This window comes from Neocloeon triangulifer, unplaced genomic scaffold (genome assembly GCF_031216515.1).
Source record: "Neocloeon triangulifer isolate White Clay Creek 2 clone unplaced genomic scaffold, ASM3121651v1 ptg000003l, whole genome shotgun sequence".
NCBI classification, from domain to species: Eukaryota; Metazoa; Arthropoda; class Insecta; order Ephemeroptera; family Baetidae; genus Neocloeon; species Neocloeon triangulifer.
The window spans coordinates 6,530,054-6,544,263 of NW_026775546.1; the positions used below are offsets into that span (position 1 = coordinate 6,530,054).

Here is a 14,210-nt window from a genome sequence, read left to right on the forward strand (position 1 = left end):
GGGCGAATTTAAATTTGAGACAAGGCACGGCCATGACGTCAGCGAGTCACGAGCGGTTTGAAAGAAAAGTTATCGCCGCGCACGCCTCCACACCGATCTTGTTCCGCAAACCGGCCGCTGAATAGAAATAGACCAAAAAGAAAGGCAGACACCGTCAAGTATGGCAATTGCGTCAATGAACGGAAATGTGTGGAATTATATCCTAATCATTCAATTATCAAACTTGCAAACAATTTTCTGTCTTGTTATTAATGTTAAGTTTTTTAAATCTTTTGAAAACACAATAATATTTAAGTCAAGTAATCTCTATATTTAGGTTACTCCCGCAAGCCTGTTACTTGTTATGACAATAGACACATATACACGCCTGCCGTGACTTCCACATTATACAATGTAAAATTAACACAAAACAACTCCCGCAATTTCTAAAATATGTCGGAGTATTTTGTAAAGTGAATTTTGTCATATTTGAATGCCAATAAAACACAAGCAGCACGAAAAATATATATTATAATTATTTTAAAACCTATGTTAAAATCAGCAAAAATAATATTGATTGAAATTATTATTGAAACTCAAAGTTCCATATAATCAGCACTAGAATTAAATGAAATAAATTAGGAGAAATTGAGGAACTTGTGTGTTTATTAAAAATTTTGAGCCGAGGAAAATTGATTTTTGAGGGAAACTTATAAACCAGATCAATTCCTTACAATTATAAACATTACGGTTTTTAATTAATTACTCAATGATAAAATTTAATAGAATAAATTTGTGTTATGTTAATAAAAAATGCTAAAATTTTACCTGTATTGAACAGGATATTGTGAGATGTTAAAGGGAGAATTAATTGGCAAAGGATTCGTGCTTTCACTTGTTGAAATTGGACCGTGATCTTTTGTCTCGCCTCGGTTATATAACCGTGTGTTACGTAACGCAACCCGCAGAATGATTATGCCCATTGAAATTTACTATAACCGCGGCGGTGCTTTTGTAGTTGGATATAGAAGCGTGCATATTTGTAACTGAAATAGCGACCTCCATTCTCGTTGGCTTGGTCTCCGTTGGCGAGCTGATCATCGGCGGTGACTAAGGGTGTGGGACGACGCCGGCCGAGGTAGCCCTTTTTGAAGAGCACGTCTTGACGCGGGGTCGTGATCTTTGTGTACTCGTCTGAAACAAAAATTTACATAGGGATTTATTCTCCACACAAAATTAAATCTAAATCACAAGTATCAAAGATTATTCAATATGAATTAATGAAAATCGTAATAAATTTTTTCTGCCATCTACGAAAATAAGCAGAAATTAAATTTTAAATAAATTTTTGTATTTGCCATTATTCGTAAAATTTGGGTAGCTGCTCGTTTTTTCATAATTACTTCAATCTAAACTTGAAAAAAATTAATTAACTGAATATTAAAAACATTTTATTTAATAAAAGAATTCCTGTTTTGAAGAAATTATGTATTTTGTTTTTTATTTGGGGTTGAGTGGGGTTGTTAATGAGGGTAAATAAATAATGCAGTTTTTGTGTAAACGCAAATTACTTTAACCCTGTTTTTAAAGCAGTAAAATTAGAATTTTAAGATTTCTATTTCCACTCGCCTTTGAATTGCTTTCTTGGCGGTTCGTAAAGTTTTACTGCCTGTACAGCAGCTTGTTTTTGCTACTCACGAGTTTTCTTCACACTTTTAACTTGTGCACTTTACAACGAGATGCATTCCAGACTGTAGAGAAAATAAAAACACCAAGCAAACATACGACGACAAGATCTTTCCAACATAACGAATAAGTGCTGTGCTGCATGTCCATAGCAATTTATAAATTATTATTAAAATTAGAAAAATCTATTGTTTTGAATTTTGTTTGTATAAAATTATTAAGCTAAAATGAATCCATCCCATTGCATCCCATTTAACAAACGAGAAACTTACTTTAATGAATGGCCGAATGGCGAATAATGAGTTTCTCTGTTTGATAGCTTCATAATTTAATGTCATTATAGTGTACTAAAGTTGGAAGGGTGGGTGTTTCACATAAGGTTTTAACCAATAATTAAAGAAAACGTAATAATTGGCAGGTATTTAATAATTTTAAATTTTGAAACTTCATTTAAAAAAGAAGATAATTTTTTTCTGTTAGAATTATTAGTAAAAAATGAAGAAAATAAATTTAATAAATAATTAAACTAATAAATAAATTTAAAAGAATGTCAAGAATTTAAAAAAAAATATTAATTGAATTAACTTTAAAATTAAGTTGGTAGAGTTTGTTTCATATTTAAAAATTTATTTTTAATTGGCAAATAAAACCTTTTAAAAACATAATATTTTTGCGATCAGTTTGCTTCTTCTCCACACTAGAGCGCTATAATATTTACTGTACATAAATTTAGTCACAGTACAGCCGAAGGGAGGGATTTGCACGATTGGAGGGGTGTTTTGGCTGCAGAGAGTGGTGCAGTGCTGGATGACATTGTCTGGGCCGTGACATTGGGTCACGCTGGTTGGGGGTGGGCGGAGGCGAGCGGGGGTGGCGGAAGCTCCCAGCTCGCTGCTGGCCTACTTTCCACCTGCACTCGCCGAATCGATAGCACGTCTGGCTGCTGCAAAGAGAGGGGTAGGGGTGGCGCGAAGACGGCAAGGTGCATTCAGGATTTAGAAAAGTCGAGAAAGAATTATTGGAGACTTTACGTTCTAAAATCCGTTCAAAAAAATAACTAAAAAATTAAATATTTATTGACTTATGTCACCGAGAAGGATAAACAAATAATGATTATAATTTTTTGAAATATGAAATAAAAAAATTTCAACCCCTTTTCATTCAATGTTATTTCCACTTACTAATTTTTTAGTCTAAATAAAGTTATCAATTTCAACAAAGCTAGTCTTTCACTGAAGCTTTTTATTTGCACTTTCTTGTACTTTCTAACATGTTTCAACTTAACCTCTAACAATTTTAGTTCAAAACAAAGGCTCTCATTGTCTGTACGAACAAGTGCCAAGTTCACTCAAAATTATCCACCTAGACGAAACAAACAGTTCCTTGTCGCTCGTAATTGCATTTGTCTAGCAAATGTCTTGCGCTTTTCAATTCCTCTCGATGTCACCGACTAGTCTCGCGAACGAACAATAATTACTTGGCGAAACCTTACTTTTTAAGCACCTCGTGGTGTAAGTGCACGTAAAAAAAACAGACGGTGCACTTGCTGCAAGATGTGGTATACTTTTTTTCTTGGCTTACGTTTGACTGATGTGTCTGACAATGAGAGGCAACGAAAGAAGCCTTTACTGACTGGAAAGCACTTATTGGCACAAAATATACTGGTTTTAAAATATTTTCCTAAAAATATCATATTTATTCTGTTTAAATTAAATTTTAAAATCTTAACAATCGGGGTATTTTTCCGTTAAAAATGATTGATAATATATAGAATTTCAATCAATAAATGTTACAATTTAAAATTTCACATCTCGATTATTTGCAAATTAACTTTGATCAAATCAGATTAATTTATTTAGTGATTAAGATAAATTAAAATATTTAATTTAAAAATATATTTTAATCAAGTAATGTAGAAATTGGTAAAAATAATAATTAAGGAGATTTTCAGTAAGATGTTATTACGTTTAAGTGCGCTGTATTTTATTTTAATTCCCACCAGAGGCGAACAAAAACGAAAGAAGAATTTTATTACCGTCTGAGTGAATAATTTAAATTTCGCGCTGCTCGCGTCGTGTTCGCATTTTGAACCACGACCCTTCCTAAGCGAATCACGCTTGGAGCCAGGCTAAATCGAGTGCGAGACCCAGGAATAACCTCTGTTTAGAGGTCGTACTCTTTTTAATTACCGGGGGGCGAAATGTCAAAGCACCACAGTCCGCTCTGCCAGTTCGCGAAATGCGTATTCGCTTGGCCAGAATTTTTATATCGGCGGTGTTTGTTCTTCTCTCAGCGTTGAGCAATTCGCGTGCTGCTCCAAGAAATTAAATTTACACCGCGCCGCCGTCGCGACTTGTTTTCGTCGCGCGAATCTGCAAGCCGATTTGCAAGAGGGGACCCAATTAAATAATGTGTGCTCTGCATTTTTCGGACGCTCATTCTCTCAGCGATTCTTTTCACTTCTACGAAATGATGATCGACCCCTTCAGAATTTTCTTTTGTCATCAACGTACTGTTTGATTTTAAAATTCGTGAATGCTTTATTTAGATTATGGATATTCTTTCAAAAAAAAATAATGCAATTTTAAAAGGAACTGTGGGCAATTTTTTATTTCTATTTGAAAAAACGCCACATTTAAATCTTTTTAAATTGGTTTGCATTATTTTGTGCTAAATTTAGTTTTTGAAAAATTTCATTCAGTAACTAAATTTTGTTGTATTTTCCAATCTTAATATTTTAAACAATTATAAATATTAAATATATTTTTTTTAAATCGTAATCCTGCGCAGAAAAAGATAAAAACTTAAGACATTTTTTCTACCAATTTTCTTCAGCTCTGGCTAGACGGTATCAGGTTTAATTATCTTAAAAATAAAGCCCTTGTCGAGCTTCACTTCGCTTATCCCTTTTGCTCACCCCTCACACGCAACATACCTTCGTTGAAGAGTTTTTTCTCGGAGCTCGTCTGCGAGGCGGGCTGCGAGGATGAGTATCGGTTGTAGTGATGATTGTGGTACTTGTAGCCATTGGGCCGGTACTTTCGGAATCCGTTGTGGTGCGCCGGTGACTCGGAGCCACCGTTTTCCTCAATCTCATCTCCGTCGTCTTCGTTTTGTGAGGAAACGTCTGCGAATCAGAGCAGGAGGCATAATTATTAATAAATCCAATCGCAACGAAAGAAAATTTATTTTCATTTCGACGAGACAGATCCTTAGAAGTGTGGATCGATTCAGCGCGCTTTTATTTTGCAATTTGCGTCATAGCACGGGTAAAAAATTGCTGCGGAGAAACGCCTGCCCCGAGCGGCACTAGGCAACCCGCGTGGCTCATTCGTCACGCCGGTTGCATAACACTCGATCGTGCGTGCAAAAAGGGCATAATGAGGTAGAAAAATTGCTCGACATTTTTAGAAAGGATATTTTTTCCAAATATATAACATAATATCGATCTAAGAAATAGTAAAAAACTTTGGCTAGAGCGAAGCAGAAATTTTTATGATTTTTATTAAAAAGCGGAATAATTTACAAAACCGAAAGAAACAATCTTATTGTCTGAATAAATAATTTTTAGTACCCATTATGTCCCATTAAATCACCAGCTAAAGAAATTTGCTTATAAATAAAAATAATACATGAAATCTCACAATATAATTGCAAGGATGTTTACGAGAAAAAAGCCATAAAAATGACTGGTGTGCAGCGTAGAAGCAGCGGCAATTAATGCGTCTGCACGGTTTTATTGCTCCCTACAGCGTATCTAATACTCGCAATTCAGCCGAAAGCTGATTTACGATGTAATTGTACTTTCGGTCCTGCACATACGAGAATGGAGGGGAAAACAGCGAGTGTCACCAACAGCAACTTTATTTGGCACACACGATATCTTGTTTGCATTTCGCGATGCCAACCGACGCTTTTACAACCAACATAATATGCAATTCAAGCGTGAAACATTGACCTCTTACGTACGTAACAGAAGAAAGAGATTCACTTTGAAACAAGTAGGCGCCACAACAGACAACATTTTAACAGCGGCATAAATTTTGGGTTTTATGGCCAGAAAATGAAAATAGAGCGGTAAATAGATTACTCATGAAATAAATAATAAACCATTTAGTTCAGCTTCTTTAATTTGTAGGATTAAATAGGAATTTTTTAAGTTGGTGGAGTTGGCAACCCTTTCAAAAAGTTTTTAAATTTATACTAATAATGAGACCTGAATTTATTGCAAATATCGGTTATTTAAATTAAAATTGGATTAAAAAATTTTATTTTAGCTTTTGGTCAACGTGCAAAAATAACCGCGAATATTTAAAGTGACCAATTTATAACTAAATCGAATTATTTCTGACCAATAATGAGTAACTCGGCAAGGAAATAAGGGGTGAAAGAAAAGTGGAGGGAGTAACGGGGTGGCCCTGATGGACTCGAACCTTCTCCCGACGAGTTGAGCTCGAGTTGGAACAAAAAGTCCCTGAGCAAATGGGCTTCATGCGCCTGCGTGGTCTGCGCGTCGTCGCGTAGAAGCAATCGGTACTGACGCAGCAGCAACGCGCGTTTCCCCGATCCGATGACGTAGTGCACACGCCTGCGTCGCTTCCACTGCATGGCTGCAAACTGAACGAAAGAGTTGGGGCGTCCGACAGAGAGACAGACAGACGAACCCGCTTCCCCGCCGCGCCGAGAACACCATGCGCAGCACTCGGTTCTCGAGAGCAGCCGGCCGGCCGGCCGGCTTCCTCGTGTGTTTGAGCTGAGAGGTGAAAATTACACCCGGACGACACTGTGCATATACACTTAAGAGGGCCACAAGGCTACTTTTTTACGACAAAGCAAGAGAGGTGGTCGATGTGACACCATATACGCTTTCTTGGCTTTACGGTCACCGGCAGTCCATATTTCACGCCTGTTGGCCCCCAAGGATTTCAGCTTTCATTCATTACCATGGTGCTAACAATGAAGTTAATTATTCAATTTCATGCTTGGTGACAATAAAACGGTTATTTACTTTTTATGACAAATACGTTTGATAAAATAAATATTTTATTTAGGAAATTTGATAGAGTTTAATTAATAATTCATATAAATACATTTTACCTGTAAAATTATCCAAATTAAATTTATAAAATAAATAAAATACAAATTTAACAATTATTAAATTTCATTTTAACAATAAAGTAGCACAAAAATCAGCATTAAAATTAATTAAATACAATTCCTATTATTATGCATTTTTATAATAACATTTCAATTTGATTGACTGAACTGTATTAGCATCATCTGATTGTGCTCTACCCATGCCAAATTAGTCAAATCATTCTAGCTATTTCTAGCCGCCAAACCCCTAACCTCTCATACAACACGGATTTTATCCTAAAAAAACAATGTCCCTGATTTTTGGTTTGCATCCAAATTTGAATTAAAAAAGACTAAAACAAAGCGGCGACTTCTCCGCGTGACTAGAAGATAATAATCATGACGGGAATAGATCGAACCGTGTCACCTCTTTGCTTAATAGAAAGGGAACCAAAAATTCGATCTCGAATTGACAGATGGCCAAAAACAAAAAGGCAGCAACCAGAAATCGATACACCACACACCCTGCTGAGGGAAGTGATATTATTCCAGTTCTGTGTTGAAATATTCATGAGACCATCTGCTCTCCGTCAGTCTAGCGGCTGAATTATATTATTTTTATTATTTTATTACGTAAACACAACTCTTTTAACATTTCTCATCCGTCGGGTGAGCTTTGTCTTAAAATTTTTCTAATAAATTTAGAACGACTGGCAAAGTGCCTCTTTAAAAGCTTTTTCTACCGTTGTTGTGCGACTCTTGATCGATTTGCGGAGGAAAAAACATTATAGGGGGACGAACGATGCGTTTGTTAGGGGCTGCTTCGAAGTTATTTGGCGCGTGAGATATGTGCGGAAAGGAAAGAGGGCACCTTTTCCTCCCTCTTTCTTGTGGCCTGGGAGTTGGAGAAAAAATTGAGGCGTTCGTATGCTGGTTGCGCAAAAAGGACGAAATATTGAGCCCGTACGTCACTTGACAGACCGAGCGAGAAATCGAATCCGCATTGAAGGGAATTGGGAATTATATCAGATCATCTTTTGAATTGGGTTGGTTATCTTTTGAGAAACGTCAATAGAGCAAAAATATAATTTTGGCGTGTCAAAAAGAGTCAAGAAGATGGAAGGAATTATTAAACTTGAAATGATTTTAAAATAATATAAAATTATATTATTCGATTATCTGCCATGGGCAGAAAAAATCCTTCTTCAAAAGTAGCCCTTAATAAAAATGAACAAATTGTTTCACAATTTTTATGAGAATTTTCTCTCACAAAGGTTAATTCGGATCGTAAATTTTGGCAAAATTAATCTTATCTTATAATTACGTTCAGATCTGTTGGATTTACAAAGTTGGGTCATTTTTGTCTAGCTCTCAATAAAAGGAATATAGCGCCCATTTTTGGCACCACCGTGCTCATAAAACGACTACGCTGCTCACTTCTATGCATACAACCGCACCTCAATGCGTTCAATAAAGTTTTATGGGAGCTGAAAATAAGCAAACATTCTTCCAAACTCTATATAGCTCAGCGCGTGCGGTCTCGGGCTGGAATTTTAAAAAGTCGTAAAGAGAAAAGAACAAATAAAATAGCGCCGCCCTTTGAGCTCTGTGATAATTTCGAAACGAGATCCGCCGCGGCAGGGACGAAAAGAAAAGCTGCCGGCTAATTAAGAGAATCCGTATGTCATCGTTGGAGACACTGAACCTTTGTGACTTCTTAATTTTTCACTCCACGTTGTCCGAGAGAAGAGAGCGATGTCGAGAGTGATGATTCATTTCATTTCCCGTCCGGTGTCTTAATTAATGAAAGCAAACAAGTGTGGAAGTTTTCAGACTTAAATAACCGCGTTGATATTATTTTTTTATCCAAACAAAATATTATTTGAAATCAAATTCTTTCAATGCAATTAAAAAAAATCCTACTCAGAGTGAGTTGGGAGAGTAATTTAATTTTGATTAATAAAAGAGCTCCGTTTTTTTTTCAGTAATCCAATCAAGCAGGAATTAAACGGATTAGCTCTGCAGACAAAACAATCTCGCTAATGTGCTCGGAGCTGTTAGATGTGCCGGCAGGGACTGGGCGAAAATTCAAGGGGATGGTTTGGCTTGCAGCCCTCGCTGCTCTCTCGGCGGTCAATACTTCCCTGTGTGCACGTACGTCAACGAACCCAGCCCAATTGCAGGTGACGTCACGCACACTCGGAACAAAGGACCGCAAATTACCCTTCTGGAAGCGTCGAGAAAGAATTGCTCCATGCGCAAATGCGGGTCAGAGACAATTTTTCAAAAGGAATTTTATCTCATTTTAATGCTCTTTTAAATTGAAAACGATAAAAGTGCTTATATATTATAAAGAAAAATATATAATAAAAAACTAAGCCAGTAAACAATAATTCGTTTTTTAAATCATTAATAAAACATATATAATAAAACGTATGAATAAATTATATCAATTACCTGACTTGAAAAGATCAGTTTAAAAATGTTGTTCCCGGTGTGTTTCAATAATTTTTGCATCAACTGGGCTTTTTCATATTTTAAAATACAAATTTTTCTTTTCATTTATAATTTGACATAGAATATTAAATTTCCAACACCTTTGCTCTCAAATTATGAGTTGAAATTGCTTAAAAGAACCAGCTGACAATTCCCAGTAACTTATATTGTGTGTTTTGTTTTTTTATTTTGTTGTAAGAAATAAACGAATCAAATTGAATGAAACACCAAATCGTGCCAGAGGCGGCCACAATGAAGATGCTTCTTTTTTCCGACAATAGTATGGTAGGTTTTTTATCCTTTCCCCTGGCATGCGTGAAAGAACATTCTCTGGCGTGCCCCGTCGGATAAAAAACAGCACGTGATGCCCTCACTGTGTCCGCTAATTTTACCCGTGTTCAATTTTAGAGAAGCGCGAGCTAAGAGATTTTTTCTTTTGCGTATGTAGGAGTCACATGAGTTTGATTTTTTGACAAGGTGGATGTGTCTCATCCGTCGGGGAACAAAAAAAACAAATCACCCCCGTTTTTAATTGTCCGAAACGTGATGGGGCGGAACTTGGCGTAAAATTCAATGAAATCCCCATAAAAGTGTCACTCCGTTTTTCAGCTCCACTGATTTGCAGTCCTGCGCTGTGTAATTCTGTTTAGAAAAGTAACACAATCTCTTAATAATACCCTTCTAAAATCCATTGTGTTTTAAATTCAAATGGACCCCTTTCGATTGACACCTATAGCTTTTAATAGAACCGCAGCGCCCGGATTCGTGTGTCACTCGCTTTTGGCTCATGCCCGCCGCAAATCCGTCGTTGAATCGTTTGATCGGGCACGTAATTGGCAGACCCCTTGTCACTCGTGAAGTTCTAGAAAAAGTAGCTGAGGTAAGTTAACCTCATGTTGGAAGAGGTTAAGTAAGAATGACATTTTACTTACTCTACGCACACGCTGTTTTTGTTTACATGCTCGACCATTCTAAAGTAAGTTTAGAGACATAAAATAAATCGCTTGAATGATTTAATTTTGATTCTATTATCTAATTTAAAAAATATAACGTATAAAGAGTCATAGCCGCTTAATTATATGTAATAATGTGAATGGTTTCAAAAGTAAAGATATATAAAAATTTTAATTAGAGATTTTGAAAATAATCATTATTTGATTACATTTATTTTATAAATTTTTTTAATTATTATTATTTTAAGATATAAAAATAAATTATTTCTTAGATTTTCTCTGAATACTGCGAAAAAAATAATTGACTGCCGTCACCAGTTTCATCATAATTTATTTTTCTTTTAACTGTAAACCAAAGTTTTGTGCTAAAAATTGAAGTATTAATTTGACTTTTTTAATTTTTTTCTGTTTGCATTGTTATGCTGTAATTTACAATTTTCAAGCGCTATTTTAATTTTTAAATCCTTTGTCTCGAAATCAAACGGATTTTAAAGAGCGAGCGTCTCTGAGGTTTGCCTCTTTACAAGCCATAAAGCTCTTGTGTGTGGTGAGCCGTGAGTGCGATGTGGAGCCAGCAGCAAAAAATAATGAGGCTTGCTCATCTTTCTCTCTCTCTCTCACTTTTGAGAAGCTTTCGGAGGCCCCTCTCTTTCTCTCTTCGCATCCCCCCGTTAAAAATAGGCTGCATTGTTGCTTACATTATACGGCGCAAAGGTATATAGGCGCAGCGACGTCCCGCGTGTGTGTTTGTTGGCAAGATCGGCGGCCAGAAATAATCACCCCTTGCGCCGCTCATTTGAGCAGCACCGAAAAGTGGCGTATGGAGAGCATCGAGAAATAGGCAGACTTTTGTTTCACACAAGCAATCAATTAAAAATCAAGAAAGACTTTAATTTGTAGTGGTGAGTTGAAAAAATTTCAGAGCACGTGCCAAAGTTGTAAGAGTTGAATGAAAACGAGGAAAAAATCGCGTGGATTGAGAAGTTGTTTTTTTTTTCAGTAAGACACGCTTGTTTTGTTAAGTGTCGCGCCTGAGAGATTTGCGAGTGAAAAAAGCAAACAATGTGTTCCTTGATAAAAAAAAAAGAACAAGATGCAAATTTTTGCTAAGCAAGCTGAAACTAAATAGTTAGATAATTAAAATTGAAAAATATAATAAGTTTGATTGATAGTAAATTTTATAATTTTTTTATTTAAAATCTAAAGAAATTAAAGTTTAAAATATTTATTTCCGAAATTCAAAATATTTTTACGTCCTACGAATAAAAAGATAATTTTTTTCTACTAGTCAACAATGAAAATTTCACCTTCTGAAGCCTTGACAAAAACCAGTTGGGTGACGAGAGAGTATTTTTCAAGGCGGTTTATAAATAAATAGTGCTCACTGCGAAAGACAAAAAGTGCTGTGGTATAAACGTGCATTCTGCGCTCATCTTTTCTGCTCTTTTCACAGAGTTTACACACGTCGTACGGCTGAAAAGATCGCGTGTCTCTCTCACTGTCACACCGACTAGAACCACCGGTGTACGCCCTTTCTTGCTCAACCGGTCTGCACTATGAGTGAGTGATGTATTAAAAAAACTTCATAACAAACACGTCGAAAGATCAACCCTCGAAACTCGTAAATCAAAAGTCTCCATTACTGAATGCATTTTAAAATAATTTATATAATATATGTCACGTGGTCGACAAAACTCGAGTCTAAAAAATATTTAACCATCAGATTTAAAAACGTATTTTAAAAATAGCTTCTCTGCAGTTACTTCAGTTTTTCCAAGCTGAAGAAAAAATATTTTTGAAAAAGTCTTCAATCTTTTTCTCTATTTTAACCATAAATGAAGCATTTTCCGCTCTTTAATTATTGCTTGCCACGTCTAATTCCACTTTAGTGCCACTTGGCGCGAGACAAATGCGCTGAAACGATGGTTTTTAACGCTTCCTTCTCGTAATGAAAAATTCCTCTCCGCTTTTCTCATAAGGCGATTATGCAGGAGCGCGACGAAATAATAAAGACTTAGGTAGCGCAAACAGGCAAATAAACAAAAATAAATCATTCTTATCTGCATATTTTAAGTGCGCGCGTATGTTTGAAAAGAGCTCCCAGCGTGAATAGTCTACGTTATTTTGTTAAATTTAATGAGCACCGGAAGAAACTATGTGCTGATAAAAATTGTGAGCGGTTGGAGTGCGTTGGGTGATCAAAAATCGTAAAAAGTTAAATGGAAAAAGGGCACCGCCGTGTTTGCTCGGAGGCTATTCAACGTAGATTATCTCTAAGCTCATAAGAGATTTCCAAGCCTCAGTCAGATTGGGGTAAACATTGAAAAAAATTCGGGTATTGCTCTTGACACAAAGAAATGCTGGTTTGTAAATAAATATGGGCGCGCTAATAATGTGACAACTTTTAATAAAATATTAATTTGTTCAAAAAATAGGTTTAGGCCATTTCTAGGAGCAGGTGGCTTAAAAAAGATTTATCCATGACTTAGGAAATAGATCTGATTTGGAGATTTGATTTCTATATTAAAAAAATTAAGACGTTTAATTTCACATATTTACTAACAAAATGAAATATTTGAATAATTTGGGGCTTGAAACTTTGATATGAAAAATATTTTACAAGCTGCAGAGAAAATATTTCCTATGAAAACATTTTGTCCAACAATCCTTTTTACTTAAATAATTTTTTTTTTTTTCAAAAATTAAACATAAACAATGTCTTTGTAACAATGTGGACAAATAAACAACAATAATAATAACATTTTTGTCAAATTCATTTTTGGAATTGTTTATTTCGTAAGTAAAAATTTTTATTTTCCAAATAATTTTGATAATTGGATTTTTTTAAGCGGTTAACATTTCAGATAAAAATAATCCAGGCTAATTTTTCTGTGCTGATTACTAAACCTCGCTGCATAATGTTTGATTTACTAATTCGGAGCAAGTGAGAGTTACTCGAGCAAACAATTTTTTTCGTCTGGCTGATTACTATGTAAATTTAAGTAATGCATAATTCTTGTCAGGTTACGTCTTATCTCCACAGATAAAAATTTTTGCTGAAATTTATATGAGTATTTATTTTTCTTGAGAGAGAATTAAAAAAATTAACATTAAATTAAAAATATGCTGCTCTTTGTTACTTCAATCCACTTCAATCAATTAACTTTACTTTTTTAAATCGTTTTTCTAAAAATTATTTTCAGTTTGGCCAAAATAAGAGCACGTTTCGTCTATAAATTCATAAAATTTTATTCTGAACTACATTGGCAAAAGCAATTCATAACGCACTTTGTCAAAAATGTCGGCAGCCAAAATAATCTGGCTCGTTACTTTCCACTGCTGTCAGAGTAAATTCGTTTGACACTCTTTGCCCTAACGCCACGCGCAAACAAAACTTTCCGAGAAAAAAGCGAGTGCCTCCTCAGGCAAAGTGAAATAATTTTTTTCGTCGTGCGCCGTCTCGCGGCCGTTCGAGCGCCGAAAATCGGCTCAAATTGAAAGGGCAAACGCGCCTGGCAAACACGGCGCGCGACCACGTTGCTTTTGAGGCCGGCGCCGGTTTTCGCGGACGCACGTTAATGAAACGTGCAGGCGGCGTGCGAACAGTAGACGAAAAAAATGCTACGGTTTTCGGTCGGTCGACCGACGTCGTCACTAGAAGTGTGTTTGCGTCGCCAATTAATGCCTCTGCACGCCGACAGGGGCAAATCGCGGTTCGGACACTTCGCGCCCATTGCAGGAGAAAAGTTTGTTTAGTCGGAGAGGGGACTAAAATTTTTGAACCAAATTAATTGTTTTATTTTTTCTTGCCGTCCTAAGTTTAATTTTATTTTTCAATAATAATATGCTTTCCATGTAATTATTATTATTAATTCTTGCAATATTTCAAATAATAAAAGAACATTTAAAACATTTCTTATGTTTTTTTTAATGACATGTTTTTACTAAAACTACATTTATTTTATATTACTTTAGCTATTTTTTTATTTATAACAGTAAAAAAAAATCTTAGTTAAAATT

At 35.6% G+C, this 14,210-nt stretch overlaps 1 protein-coding gene across 3 annotated transcripts in view; it reads right to left on the reverse strand.

Moving 5' to 3' along the window:
- Positions 1–14,210, reverse strand: part of LOC132205624 (nascent polypeptide-associated complex subunit alpha, muscle-specific form-like) — a 35,026-nt gene that overhangs the window by 6,417 nt on the left and 14,399 nt on the right. For 2 of the 3 annotated variants that reach the window (XM_059634815.1, XM_059634814.1), the window contains exons 1-3: positions 6,099–6,288; positions 4,601–4,792; positions 1,039–1,173 (exon numbers count right to left, since the gene is read on the reverse strand). In XM_059634815.1, coding sequence (XP_059490798.1) covers positions 1,039–1,173; positions 4,601–4,792; positions 6,099–6,273 — 502 coding nt within the window. In that variant the 5' untranslated portion in view covers positions 6,274–6,288. Of the gene's footprint in view, positions 1–1,038; positions 1,174–4,600; positions 4,793–6,098; positions 6,289–14,210 lie in introns of those variants that run through there. The other variant, XM_059634816.1, reaches the window with a different exon arrangement.